General features: G+C 44.5%; 1 protein-coding gene and 1 long non-coding RNA gene across 2 annotated transcripts; one reads left to right on the top strand and one right to left on the bottom strand.

Annotated features, from left to right (window-relative positions):
• The first annotated feature begins 1,676 nt into the window (after positions 1 to 1,676).
• On the top strand, positions 1,677 to 2,488 carry LOC121330217. The gene is made up of 2 exons (XR_005951842.1): positions 1,677 to 2,247; positions 2,312 to 2,488. It is a non-coding gene; the product is annotated as an uncharacterized LOC121330217 (long non-coding RNA).
• A 1,364-nt stretch (positions 2,489 to 3,852) lies between these two features.
• On the bottom strand, positions 3,853 to 16,736 carry LOC121330216 (guanine nucleotide-binding protein G(I)/G(S)/G(O) subunit gamma-2). Its single transcript, XM_041276559.1, has 3 exons — positions 16,580 to 16,736; positions 5,452 to 5,568; positions 3,853 to 4,766 (listed from the first exon to the last, which is right to left on the bottom strand). Exons 2-3 carry the CDS (start codon positions 5,536 to 5,538, stop codon positions 4,638 to 4,640), a joined length of 216 nt encoding a protein of 71 aa, XP_041132493.1. The 5' UTR covers positions 5,539 to 5,568; positions 16,580 to 16,736; the 3' UTR covers positions 3,853 to 4,637.
• Between the last annotated feature and the right edge of the window lie 2,492 nt (positions 16,737 to 19,228).

Here is a 19,228-nt window from a genome sequence, read left to right as displayed (position 1 = left end):
GTGTGTTGTCATGGCAGTTGGTGATTAAAGCAATAATAAAGTAAAATAAAACCAATAAATAATAATGTCTCAGCCGTATAGCCATAGCTTTGAAGACACAGTGCTATAGTCATAGCTTTGTAAGACACGGTGCTATAGTCATAGCTTTGAAGACACAGTGCTATAGTCATAGCTTTGAAGACACAGTGCTATAGTCATAGCTTTGTAGACACGGTGCCATTCGTCATAGCTTTGAAGACACAGTGCTACAGTCATAGCTTTGAAGACACAGTGCTATAGTCATAGTCATATTCGTCTTTTTGAAGACACAGTGCTATTCGTCATAGCTTTGAAGACACAGTGCTACAGTCATAGCTTTGAAGACACAGTGCTATAGTCATAGCTTTGTAGACACGGTGCTATTCGTCATAGCTTTGTAGACACAGTGCTATAGTCAAAGCTTTGTAGACACGGTGCTATAGTCATATCTTTGTAGACACAGTGCTATAGTCATAGCTTTGAAGACACAGTGCTATAGTCATAGCTTTGAAGACACAGTGCTATAGTCATATCTTTGTAGACACGGTGCTATAGTCATAGCTTTGAAGACACAGTGCTATAGTCATAGCTTTGAAGACACAGTGCTATAGTCATAGCTTTGTAGACACGGTGCTATAGTCATAGCTTTGAAGACACAGTGCTATAGTCATAGCTTTGAAGACACAAGCGTCGCTCCCATTGACGGAGGTTGTTACGGGGTCGCTAACTTGTACAGGAGGGTTGTTAACACCCATGGGGGGCTCCCTTGTACAGGAGGTGTTAACTACGGGGCTCTCCCGGTACAGGAGGTATGTTAAACGGGGGTCTTCCCTTGTACAGGAGGTTTGTTACCCCAAAAGTCAAAGCTTTGTAGACACGGTGCTGTTAGGGAATCCTGCGATGTGTTTTCAAGCGCGTCACTGCTCTACGCTAGCGATAGTTGAATGGTTTGAACCTGATTGGCTTCCTAGATTGTACACCACACCGCTGAGTCAGGATCAGTTTTTCACGATTCTCTTAACGAGTTCAAACCCTGCCTCTTCATGACAGTGAAGAACGCAGAACAAAACTGACGTCACCGAATACCGCTATTTGAAACTCCAAACGAGCGGGGAGCACACACAGGTAAATTTATCTACTTAGATAGTAATTATTGATGTGTTTAAAAATAATAGCGTGCATGTATATTCAATGCATTTTATTTATTGCACGAACCCTGAGAAGCATTGCATTGTATTTGATTAAAGCTGTCGAGACGTTAATGTGTTGTACCACAAGATTTTTTAGTGGGTGGGCAGTAGAAAAAAAAAAAAAAAAAAAAAAAAAAAAAAAAAAAATCATGTGAAAAAGTAATAACAAATCTATATTTACATGTGTACACGTTTGTAGTTTACAGATATATACTGTATTATTACTCGGGAAGAACGCAATTTGAATGGCACATTACTAATGGCACGCTAGTTTGTAGAGTGCACGTTTATTAGATCACTGTTGCTTCTGATGTTTTGATTTGTCATGTATATGAAATCAAACCACAATATCACTGATTTACTGAGCTCCCCCCACCCTGAGATTTTCATGCAGGTAGGTGTGTAAAGGATTTAAATGACACATGTGGAGGTGAAAAGGTGCACACTGCTGTGTAGCATCCTTTGTAACACATGCATAGCTGCATTATTCATTCATTAGCTCTCTACCCTCCACACAGCCTCAGCTGAGCTTCAGATCACTTTGTCATGAAGCACTTTCGATCAACACTGATTATTATACAAAAAGAAAGATCTTGGACATCAGTGTGTTTTTTATTTTTATTTTTTTAAACAGATGCAAAAGTGGATTTAAACCCAGTACATTGTGAACATGGTGTGGCGTTCTCAACATCATGTAAGCATCATTCAAAGACTCCAATGGAAAGCTGGATTAAAGTCCCCCCCCGTCCCCCGTCCCCCCCCCCCACCAAAACACCCCAGATTCCCAGATAAGTGGCATGAAAAGTGAAACCTGCGTGGCAGAGGGGCTGTTGGGGTTTGGGGGTTAGGGATTAGAGGTTAGGGGTTAGGTGGTGTTTAGGTCTCTGATTCTAGGCAACTGGTCGATTGGTGTTGTTGGGGTTTGGGTTGGGGTCTCTGATTCTAGGCAACTGGTTGATTGGTTCATTGGGAAAGAGAAGTGATGTTGGGGTTGGGGTTGGGGTTTGGGTTGGGGTAGTGTTGGGGTCTATGATTCTAGGTGACTGGTTGATTGGTTCATTGGGAAAGAGAAGTGTTGTTGGGGTTGGGGTCTATGATTCTAGGTGACTGGTTGATTGGTTCATTGGGAAAGAGAGGTGTTGTTGGGGTTGGGGTTGGGGTTTGGGTTGGGGTAGTGTTGGGGTCTATGATTCTAGGCGATTGGTTCATTGGGAAAGAGAAGTGTTGTTGGGATTGGGGTTGGCTGTCCTTTCCTCTGAAACTGCAGTTTTGAAATGGCATTAAGAAGATGTTCTCTGCAGGCATGGGTTGAACTCCACTGGTTGAAGCTATTCGTTGAAATCCAGCTGTAGTTTTTGTTTGTTACGGGTCAATTTACATTTTAATAAAAAGAGAAACAAGGTTCAGGTTGAGCAGGAAATGAGCTGCAGCTTTTTTTTTTTGTACCACCTGAAAGAAATCCTGACAATAAAAAATAAGCAGACAGGTGGAAAGAAACACACAAAACCTGGTGGACTGGCTAGTCTGAGTCTGGCTGGCTAGTCTGAGTCTGGCTGGCTAGTCTGAGCCTTGCTGGCTAGTCTGAGTTTGGCTGGCTAGTCTGAGTCTTGCTGGCTAGTGTGAGTCTGGCTGGATGGTTTGAGCCTGGCTGGCTAGTCTGAGTCTTGCTGGCTAGTCTGAGTCTGGCTGGATCGTTTGAGTCTGGCTGGCTAGTCTGAGTCTGGCTGCTGGCTGGTCTGAGTCTAGTCTGAGTCTTGCTGGCTAGTCTGAGTCTTGCTGGCTAGTCTGAGTCTTGCTGGCTAGTCTGTGGTCTGGCTGGCTAGTCTGAGTCTGGCTGCTGGCTAGTCTGAGTCTTGCTGGCTGGCTAGTCTGAGTCTGGCTGGCTAGTCTGAGTCTGGCTGGCTAGTTTGAGTCTTGCTGGCTAGGTTTGAGTCTGCTGGCTAGTCTGAGCTGGCTGGATGGTTTGAGTCTGTGGCTTGAGTCTTGCTGGCTAGTGTGAGTGTGGCTGGATAGTTTGAGTCTGGCTGGCTAGTCTGAGTCTTGCTGGCTAGTCTGAGTCTGGCTGGCTGGTTTGAGTTTGGCTGGCTAGTCTGAGTCTTGCTGGCTAGTCTGAGTCTGGCTGGATCGTTTGAGAGTTGGTTTGAGTCTGGCTAGTCTGAGTCTGAGTTTGAGTCTTGCTGGCTAGTGTGAGTCTGGCTGGCTATCTGAGTCTTGGCTAGTCTGAGTCTTGCTGGCTGTCTGAGTCTTGTGGCTGTTTGAGTCTGGCTGAATGGTTTGAGTCTTGCTGGCTAGTCTTGCTGGCTAGTCTGAGTCTTGCTGGCTAGTCTGAGTCTGGCTGGATCGTTTGAGTCTTGCTGGCTAGTCTGAGTCTGGCTGGATAGTTTGAGCCTGGCTGGCTTGTCTGAGTCTTGCTGGCTAGTCTGAGTCTTGCTGGCTAGTCTGAGTCTGGCTGAATGGTTTGAGTCTTGCTGGCTAGTCTGAGTCTGGCTGGCTAGTCTGTGGCTGGCTGGCTAGTCTGCTGGCTAGTCTGAGTCTGGCTGGCTAGTCTGTGGCTGGCTGGCTAGTCTGAGTCTTGCTGGATAGTCTGAGTCTCTGCCCAGATGGGTATTTGGTTAAGTTTTTACAGCAGAAAAGAAAATAAACGATTTTCCTGATCTGTCTGCTTGGGTTGAACTATGAGAATAAAAATAAATAAAAACGAATACAATTTGAAAAGGGTACATTTGTCAGCTTTGCCCATTTCCTGCAATATTACTGTATTCTTCATCATCATGATGATCATCACCACATTCATAACACTGAACACGACACAGGGTTCACTCCCTAGCTATCATATACAAAGGTTAAAAAGAGTGATTAGTATCGTTAGAAAACAAATTCACACTGCATTGCATTTCTTCTGTTAAAATACGTTACGGTAAACACCATTCATTTATCAAGCCTTCAAAACGTTTTTACATTTTTTTTTCCTAAAAGGCATTTAGCTAACCTAATGAAAAACAAAATCACAAAAAAATGAATTTACCATTTAACTAAAGAAAGAAACAAAAACCGTACAGAATAATGATACCGGTCCATACAGCCTCTAAGCACTAATCTTCATTAAGCAATCAAACAGAAAATAGCCTTTTGAAAAGAACCACAGAATGGTTTGTTTTTACATCTCTGTGTGTCAGTCAGTGTTGGGCTGCTGTGCCTCGCGCTCTGAAGACTCCCCAATCTTTTTAGATCTTCATCAGCAGAAGCCTGTCTATAAAACATGCGCACCTCTGCAGCCTCTAGACTTCTTTTCTTTTTTTTAAATTGATTTTTTGATACTGCGCGCGTCTACTGGGAAAGGCGCCTCTGTCACACCATGGGCTGTACAAGTGTGTGTGTTCAGAGAGGCCAGCGCCCGTCGACTCCTCCCCTGCCAGGCTCCCGCGGGGCTCACAGGATGGCACAGAAGAACTTCTTCTCTCTGAAGGGGTTTTCGGAGGCTGGGACGGGCGACAGTAGCGGGTCCTCCTTGGCATGAGCCTCGCAGTACGACATCAGATCAGCCGCTGCTTTAGAAACCTGAAACACAAACCCCGACACTGACCATGCGCTACTGCTGTGCACTTTATGACAGGGGTGTCCAATCCCAGTCCTGGAGGCTCATGACTCCACTCCAGGTTTAACATGTACAATGAGATATGTCAGGGTCTGGATACAGGTTTCATGGGTTCAGTTAAACAATTTAGAACAGGGTTGGAACAAAGACCAGGACTGGAAGATCCAACTGGGTTACAGTTTAGGAACCGCGTACACATTTCAGATTCCTCTTCAGTAAAATCACAAGACTTGGCCACCTTTTAACTTTGTATAGTTTAGAAGGGGTAGCCAAAGTTGATCCTTCCAGTCCTGGTCTTTGTTCCAACCCTGGTCTAAATTGTTTAACTGAACCAATGAAACCTCCTGAAGTAGTTCATTATCTCATTGTACCTGTTAAACCTGGAGTGCCGGTGAGGGAACACTAGAGGGCACTCTTCTTTAAGTCAAGACACCACATAAGCCTGTAGAACAAAAGCACTGGGGAAAGCAGTGCACAGAGCAGAGTGACAGAATCAGTTTTATCTCTACAAGCAATGCAGCTGCACGCTTCCTTGAACTTAAGATCAGCATCCAACCTGTAAGAGCGACTGAGAGAGCAGAGGAAGGGGGAGTGGAGGAGGCTGTGCTGGTTTTGTTCAGTTCAAGAGAAGGCTGCCTCTCCCCTCACCTTTATCCTGTCAATGTTGGCCTCCATCTTGAGCTGCTCCACCAGTTTGCGGGCCTGTGCGATACTGGCAGTGTTGTTACTGGCCATTGAGATGCTAGTTCAGCGTCCTCACCAAACCTGGAGAGGAGGGGAGGAGAGAGGGGGAGAGGGATAGGAGAGAGAGGAGAACAGAGAGAGGAGAGGAGGGGAAGGGATAGGAGAGGAGGGGGAGAAAGGGGAGAGGAGAGAGGAGAGGAGAGGAGAGAGAGGAGGGGAGGAAAGGAGAGGAGAAGAGGAGAGGAGAGAGGGGAGAGGAGACAGATGAGAGGAGAGAAGAGATGAGAGGAGGGGAGTAGAGGAGATGAGGGGAGAGGAGATGAAAGGAGAGGAGGGGAGGGGAGAGGGGAGAGGGGAGAGGGGAGAGGGGAGAGGGAGAGGGAGAGGAGAGGAGGGGAGGGGAGGGGAGGGGAGAGAGCATTGTTATAGACTAGGGATGTAAAGTTCCGTTTAATTTTCTTTTTTTAATATCAATACATTTTTGTTTTAACAAAATAACATCAACACATTATCAGTTCATCTGCTAGCATACAATAAACAATGCACAAATACCACTGCATAGATACCATCAAGTGGTTAAAATGAAAGGGTCCATTCAAGTTTCAATGCATAAGTAATCATATGCTAATGTTATACTGTAAAATGTTGGGGATTTCTGTAAGCATTCAAAAAGCTGTGACCTTTTTTCGATGCACTACAACAGACCGGATGCCATTGTTGTACGTCACCACGAGAGGGCACTGTTAGAGCTCTGAGTCTGATACAGGCCTGCTAGACAATAAAAATATCCTTGAGAGACTTGAACTCAGATTGTGTTCTGCAGCATGATTTATTTAGCTAATTTAAATCCTTTGATACAGTTAGTATTAGTTTGGCTTGCTCCCGCTGAACCCCATGAAATGCTCCAATAGATTCTGTTGTTCTTTTAGTTGTACAGCGGGCACTGTACCCTGCTGGGTGAGAGGTCCTGGGAGACAGTCAAGCGCAGAGATGCAAGGGGGCTGATGAACAGAGCAGGCAAGCTTTTATACAGCATTACTGCAGAGGACACTGCAGATAATTAAAACAGGAGCTGTAAAGTCTGCAGTTAGCCAGCTGCTCACAGCAGGGGGTCAGTCCGTTGATGATGTCAGTACGCATTGTCTTTGACTGTCTCAACCAGGACAACAGACCCCTGAGACACCCCTCCTGGTTTGAGGGGGGTTCTGGAAGTGGGGGAGAAAAGAAAAACACAGAACCTCAAAATATGAGACAATATGAGGTGTAATATGTCCCTTACAAAAGACTTGTTGAAGGGGGTAGTAATACTAATGAAAATTCATTGACAGGTATTCCTGTTCTTGCACCTGTCTGTTTGAATATTAACATGCCAGCCTGTTCCCTCAAACCCCCTGCCTGCCTGCCTGTCTGCCCGCTGAGAGTTATCAGAGTGGGCCCCGCTGGGCTGCCTCACACCATGACAGCGTCTCTGTGGGGGGGTGCGCAACACAGAGACCCCTGGGTGGGCCTCTGCCCTGCCTGCCTGCCTGTCTCGCACTTTCAATTCGGCCCCGCTGGCTTCTGTTGGGGTCCTGCTGAGTTGAGCTGAGGGTAGCCAGTGATATGCCTGTTAGCGGGAGTCAGGATGGCTCCCCTGTCAGGGCTGATTAGATTCACCTCGCTTCCTCACACCAAACAATGCTCCTGTTTTCCAGCTGATTATCCACCCACGTGTTTTTTTCTGCTGTTCTCTTTTATGTCCTCTGATACTAACAAAGGCAGGCCGTCGCTGTTGTTTTAAAAACCTTCCAGCACCATTGACATAGCTCTCTATCCAGAACCAAACTGCAAACAAACTGCATCACCTCATACTGAGACTGTGACATAGGATCATACAGACATCATGACGTAGGATCATACAGACATCATGACATAGGATCATACAGACATCATGACATAGGATTATACAGACATCATGACATAGGATCATACAGACATCATGACAGGATCATACAGACATCATGACATAGGATCATACAGACATCATGACATAGGATCATACAGACATCATGACATAGGATCATACAGACATCATGACATAGGATCATACAGACATCATGACATAGGATCATACAGACATCATGACATAGGATCATACAGACATCATGACATAGGATCATACAGACATCATGACATAGGATCATACAGACATCATGACATAGGATCATACAGACATCATGACATAGGATCATACAGACATCATGACATAGGATCATACAGACATCATGACAGGATCATACAGACATCATGACATAGGATCATACAGACATCATGACATAGGATTATACAGACATCATGACATAGGATCATACAGACATCATGACATAGGATCATACAGACATCATGACATAGGATTATACAGACATCATGACAGGATCATACAGACATCATGACATAGGATCATACAGACATGACATAGGATCATACAGACATCATGACATAGGATTATACAGACATCATGACATAGGATCATACAGACATCATGACAGGATCATACAGACATCATGACATAGGATTATACAGACATCCTGACAGGATCATACAGACATCACGACATAGGATTATACAGACATCACGACATAGGATTATACAGACATCATGACATAGGATCATACAGACATCATGACATAGGATCATACAGACATCACGACATAGGATTATACAGACATCATGACATAGGATCATACAGACATCATGACAGGATCATACAGACATCACGACATAGGATTATACAGACATCATGACAGGATCATACAGACATCACGACATAGGATCATACAGACATCATGACATAGGATTATACAGACATCATGACAGGATCATACAGACATCATGACAGGATCATACAGACATCATGACATAGGATCATACAGACATCATGACAGGATCATACAGACATCATAACATAGGGTTATACAGACATCATCCGTTTATATACAGATGTAGAGGTTCGTTTCGCCTCAGTTTCATGAAGCATTCTCCACTGAAGCACTCAGAATGACCCTGCTGGCCAAGCCATGCCCCCTGCCCCATCTCTAATGAGCACAGCGTAATGACGAGACATAGGCAAGCCCAGCTCAGAGCGTGCAAAGCATTAGGGGTGAGACTAGCGTGGAAAACACAAACAGCAGGAATCCTATAGCAATCCTGTGGAAAGATGAACCATTTCCTATATGTTTATGATAGGAGTCAGGGGCCTGCAGGAATCTTACAGGCTGGAGGAGATAAACACACCGTTACCCAAAGGTAAAGAAGCATCCTGCATGAAGCATCCTTACTGCGATCAACAATAACATGGGACATGCCAGGCCATTTCGTACCCTGAATCTTGTTCCCATGAAGAGATATTAGCTCGGAGCTATTATTGACACCCTGCTCTTCCACTTTCTCTGGTGTGTATTTACTGATAACACTGTGCCTGCGGGCTGACCAGCGGGACCTACTGTATATATAGAGGAGGCGTACAGACAGAGAGCAGCAGCCGTTCACTCTGATACTGCAATCTCTACATCTCTGCATCATGACATCATGACTTCATTGCATCTTTGCAATACTGGCATGCGTTAAGTTTGAGTGTTGGGACACAAGCCTGAATTATTAATGTTACCTTAAAAAAGAAACACCCAATATGATGATGAAAACGTAAATAATTCAAGCAATTAAAACCTATTACTGCTCACAAATCCAGTTTTGTTTTTAGGTTTGGGTTTTTCGCTCTCTAGGGCTTTGCACCACCAGCGCTTATTCTAAACAGGAAACAGAATCTGCCAATGCTGGAAAACAACAACTAAATAAACCCAGAAGAAGAAGAAATTGTAATTCCAAGTTAAATCGCATCTCTGTGTATTTTTGCATGTCATCAGTTTTTATTTCCTTTTAAGAAGACTAGCTGTTTTCAGGCTAATTCAGTTGTGGTGAAAGCAGCAGCTAAGCAGGGCGTGCATTTGCAATCTATCACATCTGCCTTCCAGACTCCCTTGATAACTGTGAAGGGGTGCGGCCCAATTCCATCTCTGACATCATGACTTGTGAGTCCGATAGAGACAGTTACAGGACACCCAGAAGCATATGAAACTCCACATGGAGTCTGGAAACACTCCAGAAACATGATTACTACTTTCCTTTGACTTACTGCTGCAGTATACCACAACCGAAATCACTGGGTGAATGAGCCAGCATGGTCCAGACACGTGAACAATTATTAAAGGAGCATATTAATAAACATGGAAAACCAGGAGAGACTGTGCTAAATGCACAGTATAACCATGGGAAAAGCAAGGTAAAACTGCAAAAATACCGTGCAAAAATGGCATGGTAAACCTTCATAAGGGACACTAAACACATGCACTTGATTTCACAGTTAAGCTAACTGTTCCCAGGGCTCTTTACCAGTCCAAAGCAGGTCTGGAATATTCATGTAATAATCTGCATTGCTTCCCAGCCTACAGCACTCTGCAGCACTGACATTACCACTCTAGGACTCAGGCTGTGGTGTTCATTCAATGTGTGTGAGATTGGAAGGACTATTATCTAATAGGTCCGGTTTACTAACCTGATGTATGCATGACTCCTGTCTGGAGCTTTAAACCCTTCACTTCAATAACCACATCAAATACAAGGCTTGAGCTCCCCTCTGTATTTCACTCATGGGTTAATACAGAGAGAGAGAGAGAGAGAGAGAGAGAGAGAGAGAGAGAGAGAGAGAGAGAGAGAGAGAGAGAGAGAGAGAGAGAGAGAGAGAGAGAGAGAGAGAGCACACACTCACACACTCACTGCCTCATTTCACATCCTGTAATGATTTACTTCTCAGCTTCAGATTGAATTGAGGGTGTGAATGAATCCATCCTCCCGGCCGGCCCCACCGGGAACAGAATCAGGAATCTCGGTGTGGAAATTGCTAGGATTGCTGCCGTTGTTTTGTGAATTGTTGTTATTATGACAGATCCTGATCCTGATTCCTGGTGAAACTTTCATTTTGCCAGGAGTGCTTTACTGTTTGTTTGTTTGTTTGTATTCTCTTCCCACACACCGTTTGAGTATGCAACCCCCTATAGACACAAAAACATTCTGCAGTGCACTCATTCACATCCAATTCTCACAGGGAAAGCCAAATCGCCACCACTAAAACAGATGAACACCGACAAACGCACTTCTTATAGTTTTCCCAGGAAGAGAACTTGCATATCTGTTGTTGCATCTCTGAAGGTCTCCTGGAAGACAGCAATACACCACACCAAATAGCCGAACTCGACAGAAACACAGTGAGGTTAGGACAATCAAAATAGAGAGCAGACAGGCAGGCAGGCAGACAGACAGGCAGGCAGGCAGACAGACAGGCAGTTAGGCAAGCCTTTAACACTGTTGAATGTTAAACTCACACACCTGCACTCAGCAGTCGAGTGCTGCTCTCTTGCAATTTAAACACAACATCATTTTTACTCAGATACCCTTGCTACAGTCTCGGGAGAGTTAGGCAGGCTATCGAGCGGAGTTTTTAAAAGCCTTTCTACAGGCAGTACCACCACTGGACAGTGTTATCACCACCCCCCTGTAACACTTACATTTATCACTCACAGGATTTTGGTGGCACAATGCTGTAACTGCGGCTACCTTCCTCTGTGTGTGTGTGTGTCTTGTTTTTTTCCAGATAATGTGCTGAAGCAATGAGAGTTCATTTTTCTCAAAGTGTTATTGTGCTTCTATTATGGCATTAAGGCATGATGATTCTGTCCTACACCACAGAGCCAGTGCCAGTGCTAATCACTACCAGGCAGAGGCAGTACCACTGTCCATCCTCACACCGCTTAGCTGTTCACTACAGGACTCTGTAGGGAGTTTCAGTAGATTATAAATCTGATTCAGTGTGTCTGTTTTACAAACAATTATTTTACAAAAAAAAAAAAAAAAGAATCGGTCAGCACATATCTGTCCGGGTCAGGGTTCAGGTGATGTCTTTGTGGGGGTGGGGCTTGTTTCCAATTCATGCATTTATTCATGGAAACATGTGAACACATTTATATTAATATGGATTATGCTAAACAAGACATTGTGGACAGTAATTAATTTGAGACCCATAGCACAGTCAAATGCACGCAGCAGCCCCAGCACAATGAAGCCCAGAGAACAGGAAGAATAGCCTCTTTCTTTTCTGCGCTGTTGGGAAACGTCCCGGAATTGTGAACAATGGGGATTAGCAGAGAAGTGAGCTGAGTTTGCACACAATGGATCATTACAGCTACAGACTCAATAGACACTTTGGGATTCATTGGTATCTCCACATCCCTACACCTGCTATTGGCTACAGAGTCACTGCAACCCTCTGCAATGCTGAGACAAACAGAGACCTCTCCGCACTGTCCCGGGACCTCAAAACTACTGTACAGTAACAAAGCCTCCATCACATCCAGTGCCTTTGAAGCGCTTCTCTTTGAGGTAAAAGAAACCAGTACACTACACCAGTACAGTCCAGTGGTTCTCATCTTCCTCAGACTGCGGTCCACTGCACAAGTCATTCCAACGAGGCTCTGGTCTGGATACCCAGGTTACGAAAGCAATGTCTCACATCATTAAAAGGAAGTTTATTGTTAAGAGGGTGGGGGGAGCTCCTCTCTGCTGCCCTGCCTTCTCTCTGCCTCTTTACATGTAGAGTAGGTGGGGCTGGCAGAGACAAAGTCCCATTGCACATGATTTCAGATAGAACAGACGAGTGATGTGCAGAGAATACCAGGTGGGGTGCTGATCCACTGCTAGCTCCGAGGGCTCAGGGTACCACAGCGCTGTTTCCGGGGGGAGGAATCGGAAGCAGGTTGGGGTCCCGGAGTGTCTCAGTGGTTCAGCTGGAGCTAGAGGGGCTAACTCAATTATAATTCCCTGAGTCCAGGACAGATAGCAGGGTATGCTCTCCCTCTTTAATTACTGGCACAGCAGTGTGGGGGGAGCAGGGGGGGGGGGGTTCTTATTCATCTATTTAAAAAGTTTAATCAGGCTGCCCACTTGAGATAAAGAAAACGTTGCCCTGCAGACCAGGGACGAGCGGCAGCAGCTGTTTAGTTAATATTGACATTATTAAACAAACACAGAAAAGGACAAATGGATGGGCTGACAGACAGACAGACAGATAGAAGCAAAAGATTGTTTGAAAGGACATGACCGTGGCTATCAGAAGCAGGGGAAGACAGTTTGTTGGCTTTAATCGAGGAACCTCCCCCCATTTTCGGTATGTTTCAGGATGGAAGTTTCAGGTTTGTGCACGTCACTAGTAGGGGTGTGTATGTGTGTCCCTGCGTGTCAGTGTCTTTGTGTGAATTGATTTCCATTCCTCCACCCTTGTTCCTTATTCGTGAAATGTAAATGCATTCATTCCTGTGTTCTGGGATGGTAAGTGTTGCTGAGCAGTTATTCACAGAGTTACTCACACCCAGACAAAACCATTCTTTACTAAACAGAGTACAAACAGTGAACTACCCAAACATGCTTCAAATATTATACATGAACTACCAAAACACGCTTCAAATATTATACATGAACTACCAAAACACGCTTCGAATATTATACATGAACTACCCAAACACGCTTCAAATATTATACATGAACTACCCAAACACGCTTCAAATATTATACATGAACTACCCAAACACGCTTCAAATATTATACATGAACTACCAAAACACGCTTCAAATATTATACATGAACTACCCAAACACGCTTCAAATATTATACATGAACTACCCAAACACGCTTCAAATATTATACATGAACTACCAAAACACGCTTCAAATATTATACATGAACTACCAAAACACGCTTCAAATATTATACATGAACTACCAAAACACGCTTCAAATATTATACATGAACTACCCAAACACGCTTCAAATATTATACATGAACTACCCAAACACGCTTCAAATATTATACATGAACTACCCAAACACGCTTCAAATATTATACATGAACTACCAAAACACGCTTCAAATATTATACATGAACTACCCAAACACGCTTCAAATATTATACATGAACTACCAAAACACGCTTCAAATATTATACATGAACTACCCAAACACGCTTCAAATATTATACATGAACTACCAAAACACGCTTCAAATATTATACATGAACTACCAAAACACGCTTCAAATATTATACATGAACTACCAAAACACGCTTCAAATATTATACATGAACTACCAAAACACGCTTCAAATATTATACATGAACTACCAAAACACGCTTCAAATATTATACATGAACTACCCAAACACGCTTCAAATATTATACATGAACTACCAAAACACGCTTCAAATATTATACATGAACTACCAAAACACGCTTCAAATATTATACATGAACTACCAAAACACGCTTCAAATATTATACATGAACTACCAAAACATGCTTCAAATATTATACATGAACTACCAAAACACGCTTCAAATATTATACAAGAACTACCCAAACCCTCTTCAAATATTATACATGAACTACCCAAACATGCTTCAAATATTATACATGAACTACCAAAACACAATTCAAATATTATACATGAACTACCCAAACACGCTTCAAATATTGTACATGAACTACCAAAACACGCTTCAAATATTATACATGAACTACCAAAACACGCTTCAAATATTATATATGAACTACCCAAACACGCTTCAAATATTATACATGAACTACCAAAACACGCTTCAAATATTATACATGAACTACCAAAACACGCTTCAAATATTATACATGAACTACCCAAACACTCTTCAAATATTAAACATGAACTATTATATAAAGAATACCCAATCCCACGTCACACAATGTTATGTTACCCTGCCCTGGAGATTGTGTCCTGACTTCCTCTGCTCTGTGATCGCTAAGTGTTGACAGAGTGAAGACTTTATGAATAGGATTATAGATGGACCCAGGCAGTGGCAGCCTTCCAGGTCCATAGTGCTGGGGCTGAGTTGCCAACAACCCCCAACCCAGCCTTGCAACAATCTGGACCTGAGCTCCCAGTAACCCCCAGCCTAGCCCTGCAACAATCTGGACCTGAGCTCCCAGCAACCCCCAACCCAGCCCTGCAACAATCTGGACCTGAGCTCCCAGCGACCCCCAACCCAGCCCTGCAACAATCTGGAGCTGAGCTCCCAGCAACCCCCAACCCAGCCCTGCAACAATCTGGACCTGAGCTCCCAGCGACCCCCAACCCAGCCCTGCAACAATCTGGACCTGAGCTCCCAGCAACCCCCAACCCAGCCCTGCAACAATCTGGACCCGAGCTCCCAACAACCCCCAACCCAGCCCTGCAACAATCTGGACCTGAGCTCCCAGCAACCCCCAACCCAGCCCTGCAACAATCTGGACCCGAGCTCCCAGCAACCCCCAATCCAGCCCTGCAACAATCTGGACCCGAGCTCCCAACAACCCCCAACCCAGCCCTGCAACAATCTGGACCCAAGCTCCCAGCAACCCCCAATCCAGCCCTGCAACAATCTGGGATAACACAGAGCCGCATGTACACCCTGTGTTCTCTCATCACATCGCCATTTTCTGCACAAGCATGCACGCAGGGACTTCACATAAGGAGACAAACCACAAATACCTAGGCAAGAAATAACCATGCTTTATTGAAACAACGCTGCACATGCCCCGGCACACACAGCTCAATTAATAAACACACACAGAAACACAAGCCTGCAGTCGTTCATGCTGTGTGTTGTGTGTTGGGACTGGGTTCTGCTTTATTAGTAACACTGAGCAATGAGCTGTGCTCACCCCTGTGCTGTGCATCAAATCTGCAGGAGCTTTCCGGTTAATGTTGGGCTTATTTCTCCTTGATTCGGATTTTGATAATACAGCAGAATGACACAAAAGAAATTCTCAAATGAATCCACATACAGATATGTGCTGTAAATAAATGAGGAACTACAACGCCTCTTACAAATACACTGTACAACGACATAGAAGAAAGAAAAAGGGAATTGCTGATGGTTTTTCCATTCTAGTACCACATCTTTCATTTGTTATCCTCCAAGCAAGATACCACTAGCAGCTGGTGCTACTGCACCACACACACAGAGAGAGAGAGAGAGTGAGAGACAGACACACACACACATGCAGAGAGAGAGAGAGAGAGACAGACAGAGAGACTGTGAGAGAGTGTGTGTACGTCTCTTCTCTCTCTGTCTCTCTGTGTGTACGTCTCTCAGAGAGACACAGACACACAGAGACAGAGAGAGAGAGAGAGAGACAGACACACACACACATGCAGAGAGAGAGAGACAGAGACACACACACAGAGAGAGAGAGAGAGAGAGACAGACACACACACACATGCAGAGAGAGAGAGAGAGAGAGACACACACACACACAGAGTAAGGCTCTCTCTCTCTGTCTCTCTGTGAGGAGTGTACGAGAGAGAGACAGAGAGAGAGAGAGAGAGAGAGAGAGAGAGAGAGAGAGAGAGAGAGAGAGAGAGAGAGAGAGAGAGAGAGAGACAGACACACACACATGCAGAGAGAGAGAGAGAGAGAGACACCCATGCAGAGAGAGACAGACACACACACATGCAGAGAGAGAGAGAGAGAGAGACACACACACACACACACACACACACAATGACTGATCTGATCTCCACCACAAATATAAAAAGCATTCATTTCTGTAACCAGTGTGCTATTGGCTGATATACCATATGGTCAACACCAGTGAGAATTCCATTCCGGATGATATTCTAGATGGCTGCAAGTTTAAAACAGTACAACAGACCCACAAAACAGAACAAGACAAGCAAGCAATTATGTGTACAGTACAACATCGAGAAACTGCAAGAGCTACACTGGAAGAGAGAGGTGAGCCCCACCAGTACGGCTTTGATTCTATATTCTATATTCTACATTGTGTACAGAGGGAGGCTGCTGGGATATAAAAAATACAAACAGACACAACCACGAGAAAAACAAAAAGTGGAAACAAATATCGTCTAGAACAAGGCTCGACCAGATGCACTAGCAGATGTGCGCTGCACTCTGTTCACTTCAAATGTATTCCTTACCTTTTTCTTAGCTGCTGTCCTGTGCTGCTGTCTGCTCTCTCACCCCCACTCACACTGGCTATCTGCTCGATCGCTGGAGTGGGCAGTGGTGCTCTTAGAAGCTGTGCACGCAGGCAGCTCCGAGCTCAGATCAATCTCCACCCAGCCTGCCCTTTATTTAGTCAGCAGCAGTTATGCTGCGGAAACAGCACAAGACCACACCCCCCCACCCCCCTCCTCCGCTCAGCTGTGCTGTATCCTGCCTCCCCCACCTGTCCTCTCTCTCTCTCTACACTACAGCCTCAGCCTCACTCCTGGCTTCAGTTTAACCCTGCCTCTGCATATGAACTTGACTCATCTGTAGCCTCTACACAATAATCTTCTCTTACTGGTTAGCTCAGCTGTTGCCTTCTCACACAATAGCCTCTGCAGCCTCTTCTACGGAGAGGCAAACGATCTCGGTTATTTGTCCTCCTTTCTCTTTCTCTATTGTTCTCCCGGCTCTGCTTGTACAGTACGGTTTGTTCCAGCAAGGGTTCATGGCTCCCCTCTTGTTTTTTTCATCCTTCTCTCTATCAGGGCTTTGCTCGCCCTATCTCAGCTCTGTCACTCTGCAGCCTCCCTGCTTCTCGTTCCAGCCTTGAAGCCCGAAACACAGGCAGCTCTGCTTGCTGTCAGTGGGGTTTCCCTCTGTCTCTGTTTCTGCGGAGATCCCAGCTCTCCCCGATCCCCTTTGCTCTGAGCTGAGCAGAGTAATCAAGAGGTTTAATCTTCAGGTCGACTAACCACAGAAGATTAAAAACCAAATAAATAAATAAATATGAATGAATAGGCAGTCACTGTACCTCCCCCCCACACACACACACACACGAGATTCGTTTAGGAGTGGAGATGACAGACACCACGACACCCACAGCAATAGCATTTGCTCGCTCTTTATTTGTGTTTGTTTCCTGTGTTTGTTGTTTTTCAATGATGAACCAGTACATCCAGGAAAAACTGGATTTCTCCTTTGTGTTGCCATGGTGATGGTGAATGGCCAATGTCCTATGTCCTATGCAGAAGCATTGGCTGAAGAAAGGAAAGAGACAGAGAGAGAGAGAGAGAGAGAGAGAGAGAGAGAGAGAGAGAGAGAGAGAAAATCAAATTAAAAATGCAAAATCCTCTTTTCCACTGCCTCGGTGAGTAAGAGAGAAAGGGAAAGACAAAAAAAAACTGAAGGAGTGTAGAGCCTGACTTGGGATTGGCTTATCAATTGGCCAATCACAACACAGCTGTGTGGGAGTGACTCACTCCACGCCAACCAATCTTAGTGCATGGGCAATAAAACAGAATATCACAGCTGCTATCCATATTTTTATCCTTTATTTCGTGCATATCTTGTTGCAGAGCACACAGTGCCCCCAGGTGGTGAGATTCTGTTATTGCAGTTTTTTACCAGGACCCATTTAAAAAAAAAAAATACAAATTTTGATGTGGTATTATTTCTTGATGGGACGTCTTTGTATTATTCTTGATGTTTCTATGTCTCAATGGAAGACCCTGGCCAGGTGTTGAGATGCACTATCATAACCCCTTGTTGAAGTGCGTTTCTAATCAGTGAGAAGCACACACCCACACACCGGAAGCTGGCCAGCCTGTTCTCCACACCTGTGTCAGTGGATCTGCCTTGCGGTTTCAAGATCAGACACAAAGAGGAAGTGAGACTGAACCTCAGCAGCCTGCTGTCTGCAGCACTCTCAGAGCAGAGAACATCTAAACACAGGCTTTACATTTCCTGTGCTCCGCGTTGCACGTCTTAGCACTCATCTCAAAACCAAAAACTAAATGCAAATGAAACACAAAGACAGGAATAAGAAACGTTACTGCTATCAGCAAAACAGCACATGAACAAAAAAATCGATTCCTGAACTTGAATCTGTCGCCTATAACATTTCAACCATCGTAGTGTAACCAATACACAGGACTTCTCTTCGGTCCTATACAATCATTCTGAATTCAGTTATTGAATGCACACACTAATCATTTTTAAAAGAGACTTGTGGAGAAAAGTACTGTTTGTCTCCTTCCTCTTCTCTCAGGCAGCAACATCCCTACCCCCTTCTGCACAGCATGCTAGGAGATTAGCCCACTGTGCCATCTCACTGCCATGGAAGAGCTTGCTTTTTCATTGACTTTATAAGAAATGAACCAATCATTTGAAAATAAAGGAAGTAACTAACAGGATTTGAGCCCAGCCCCACCAGGTGAACGGCACAGTGGGTTAGTAAAGTATCACACTGCACCACTCAGCTCCATGTGAGAAGCTACCATAGCATACAAGATCTCATATCACCCTCTTTATATTATTGTTTGTATGAAGAGCACTGACACCTTGTCCCATTTTGTAAAACCGAGTATCAAAAAGGGCAAAGTCTGAAAATGAAAGGAAAACACACACCCCTAACATCGGGCTTGAACTGGGAACCAGCAGGCAGATCAACGAGCCCCAGTCACTGGGAACCAGCAAGCAGATCAAAGAGCCCCAGTCACTGGGAACCAGCAGGCAGATCAAAGAGCCCCAGTCACATTTAGACCTCCCCACTAACCAATATACACAATATCAGCTTTTATTCCTGTCCTGTTTTATTTGTATTTTTTGGCGGTAACATGGGGTTTGGTGCTATCTAG

Source organism: Polyodon spathula, chromosome 17, assembly GCF_017654505.1.
Source record: "Polyodon spathula isolate WHYD16114869_AA chromosome 17, ASM1765450v1, whole genome shotgun sequence".
Lineage (NCBI taxonomy): Eukaryota > Metazoa > Chordata > Actinopteri > Acipenseriformes > Polyodontidae > Polyodon > Polyodon spathula.
The sequence above is the reverse complement of the archived record's forward strand: the minus strand, read 5'-3'. Positions and strand labels throughout refer to the sequence as shown.

Bases quoted from the DNA above. Each gene is read 5' to 3' on its own strand.
- LOC121330216 (XM_041276559.1), bottom strand. From the start codon at position 5,538: ATGGCCAGTAACAACACTGCCAGTATCGCACAGGCCCGCAAACTGGTG. The intron at 4,767-5,451 runs GTGAGGGGAGAG...TTTGTGTTTCAG, and splicing joins CCAACATTGACAGGATAAAG to GTTTCTAAAGCAGCGGCTGA.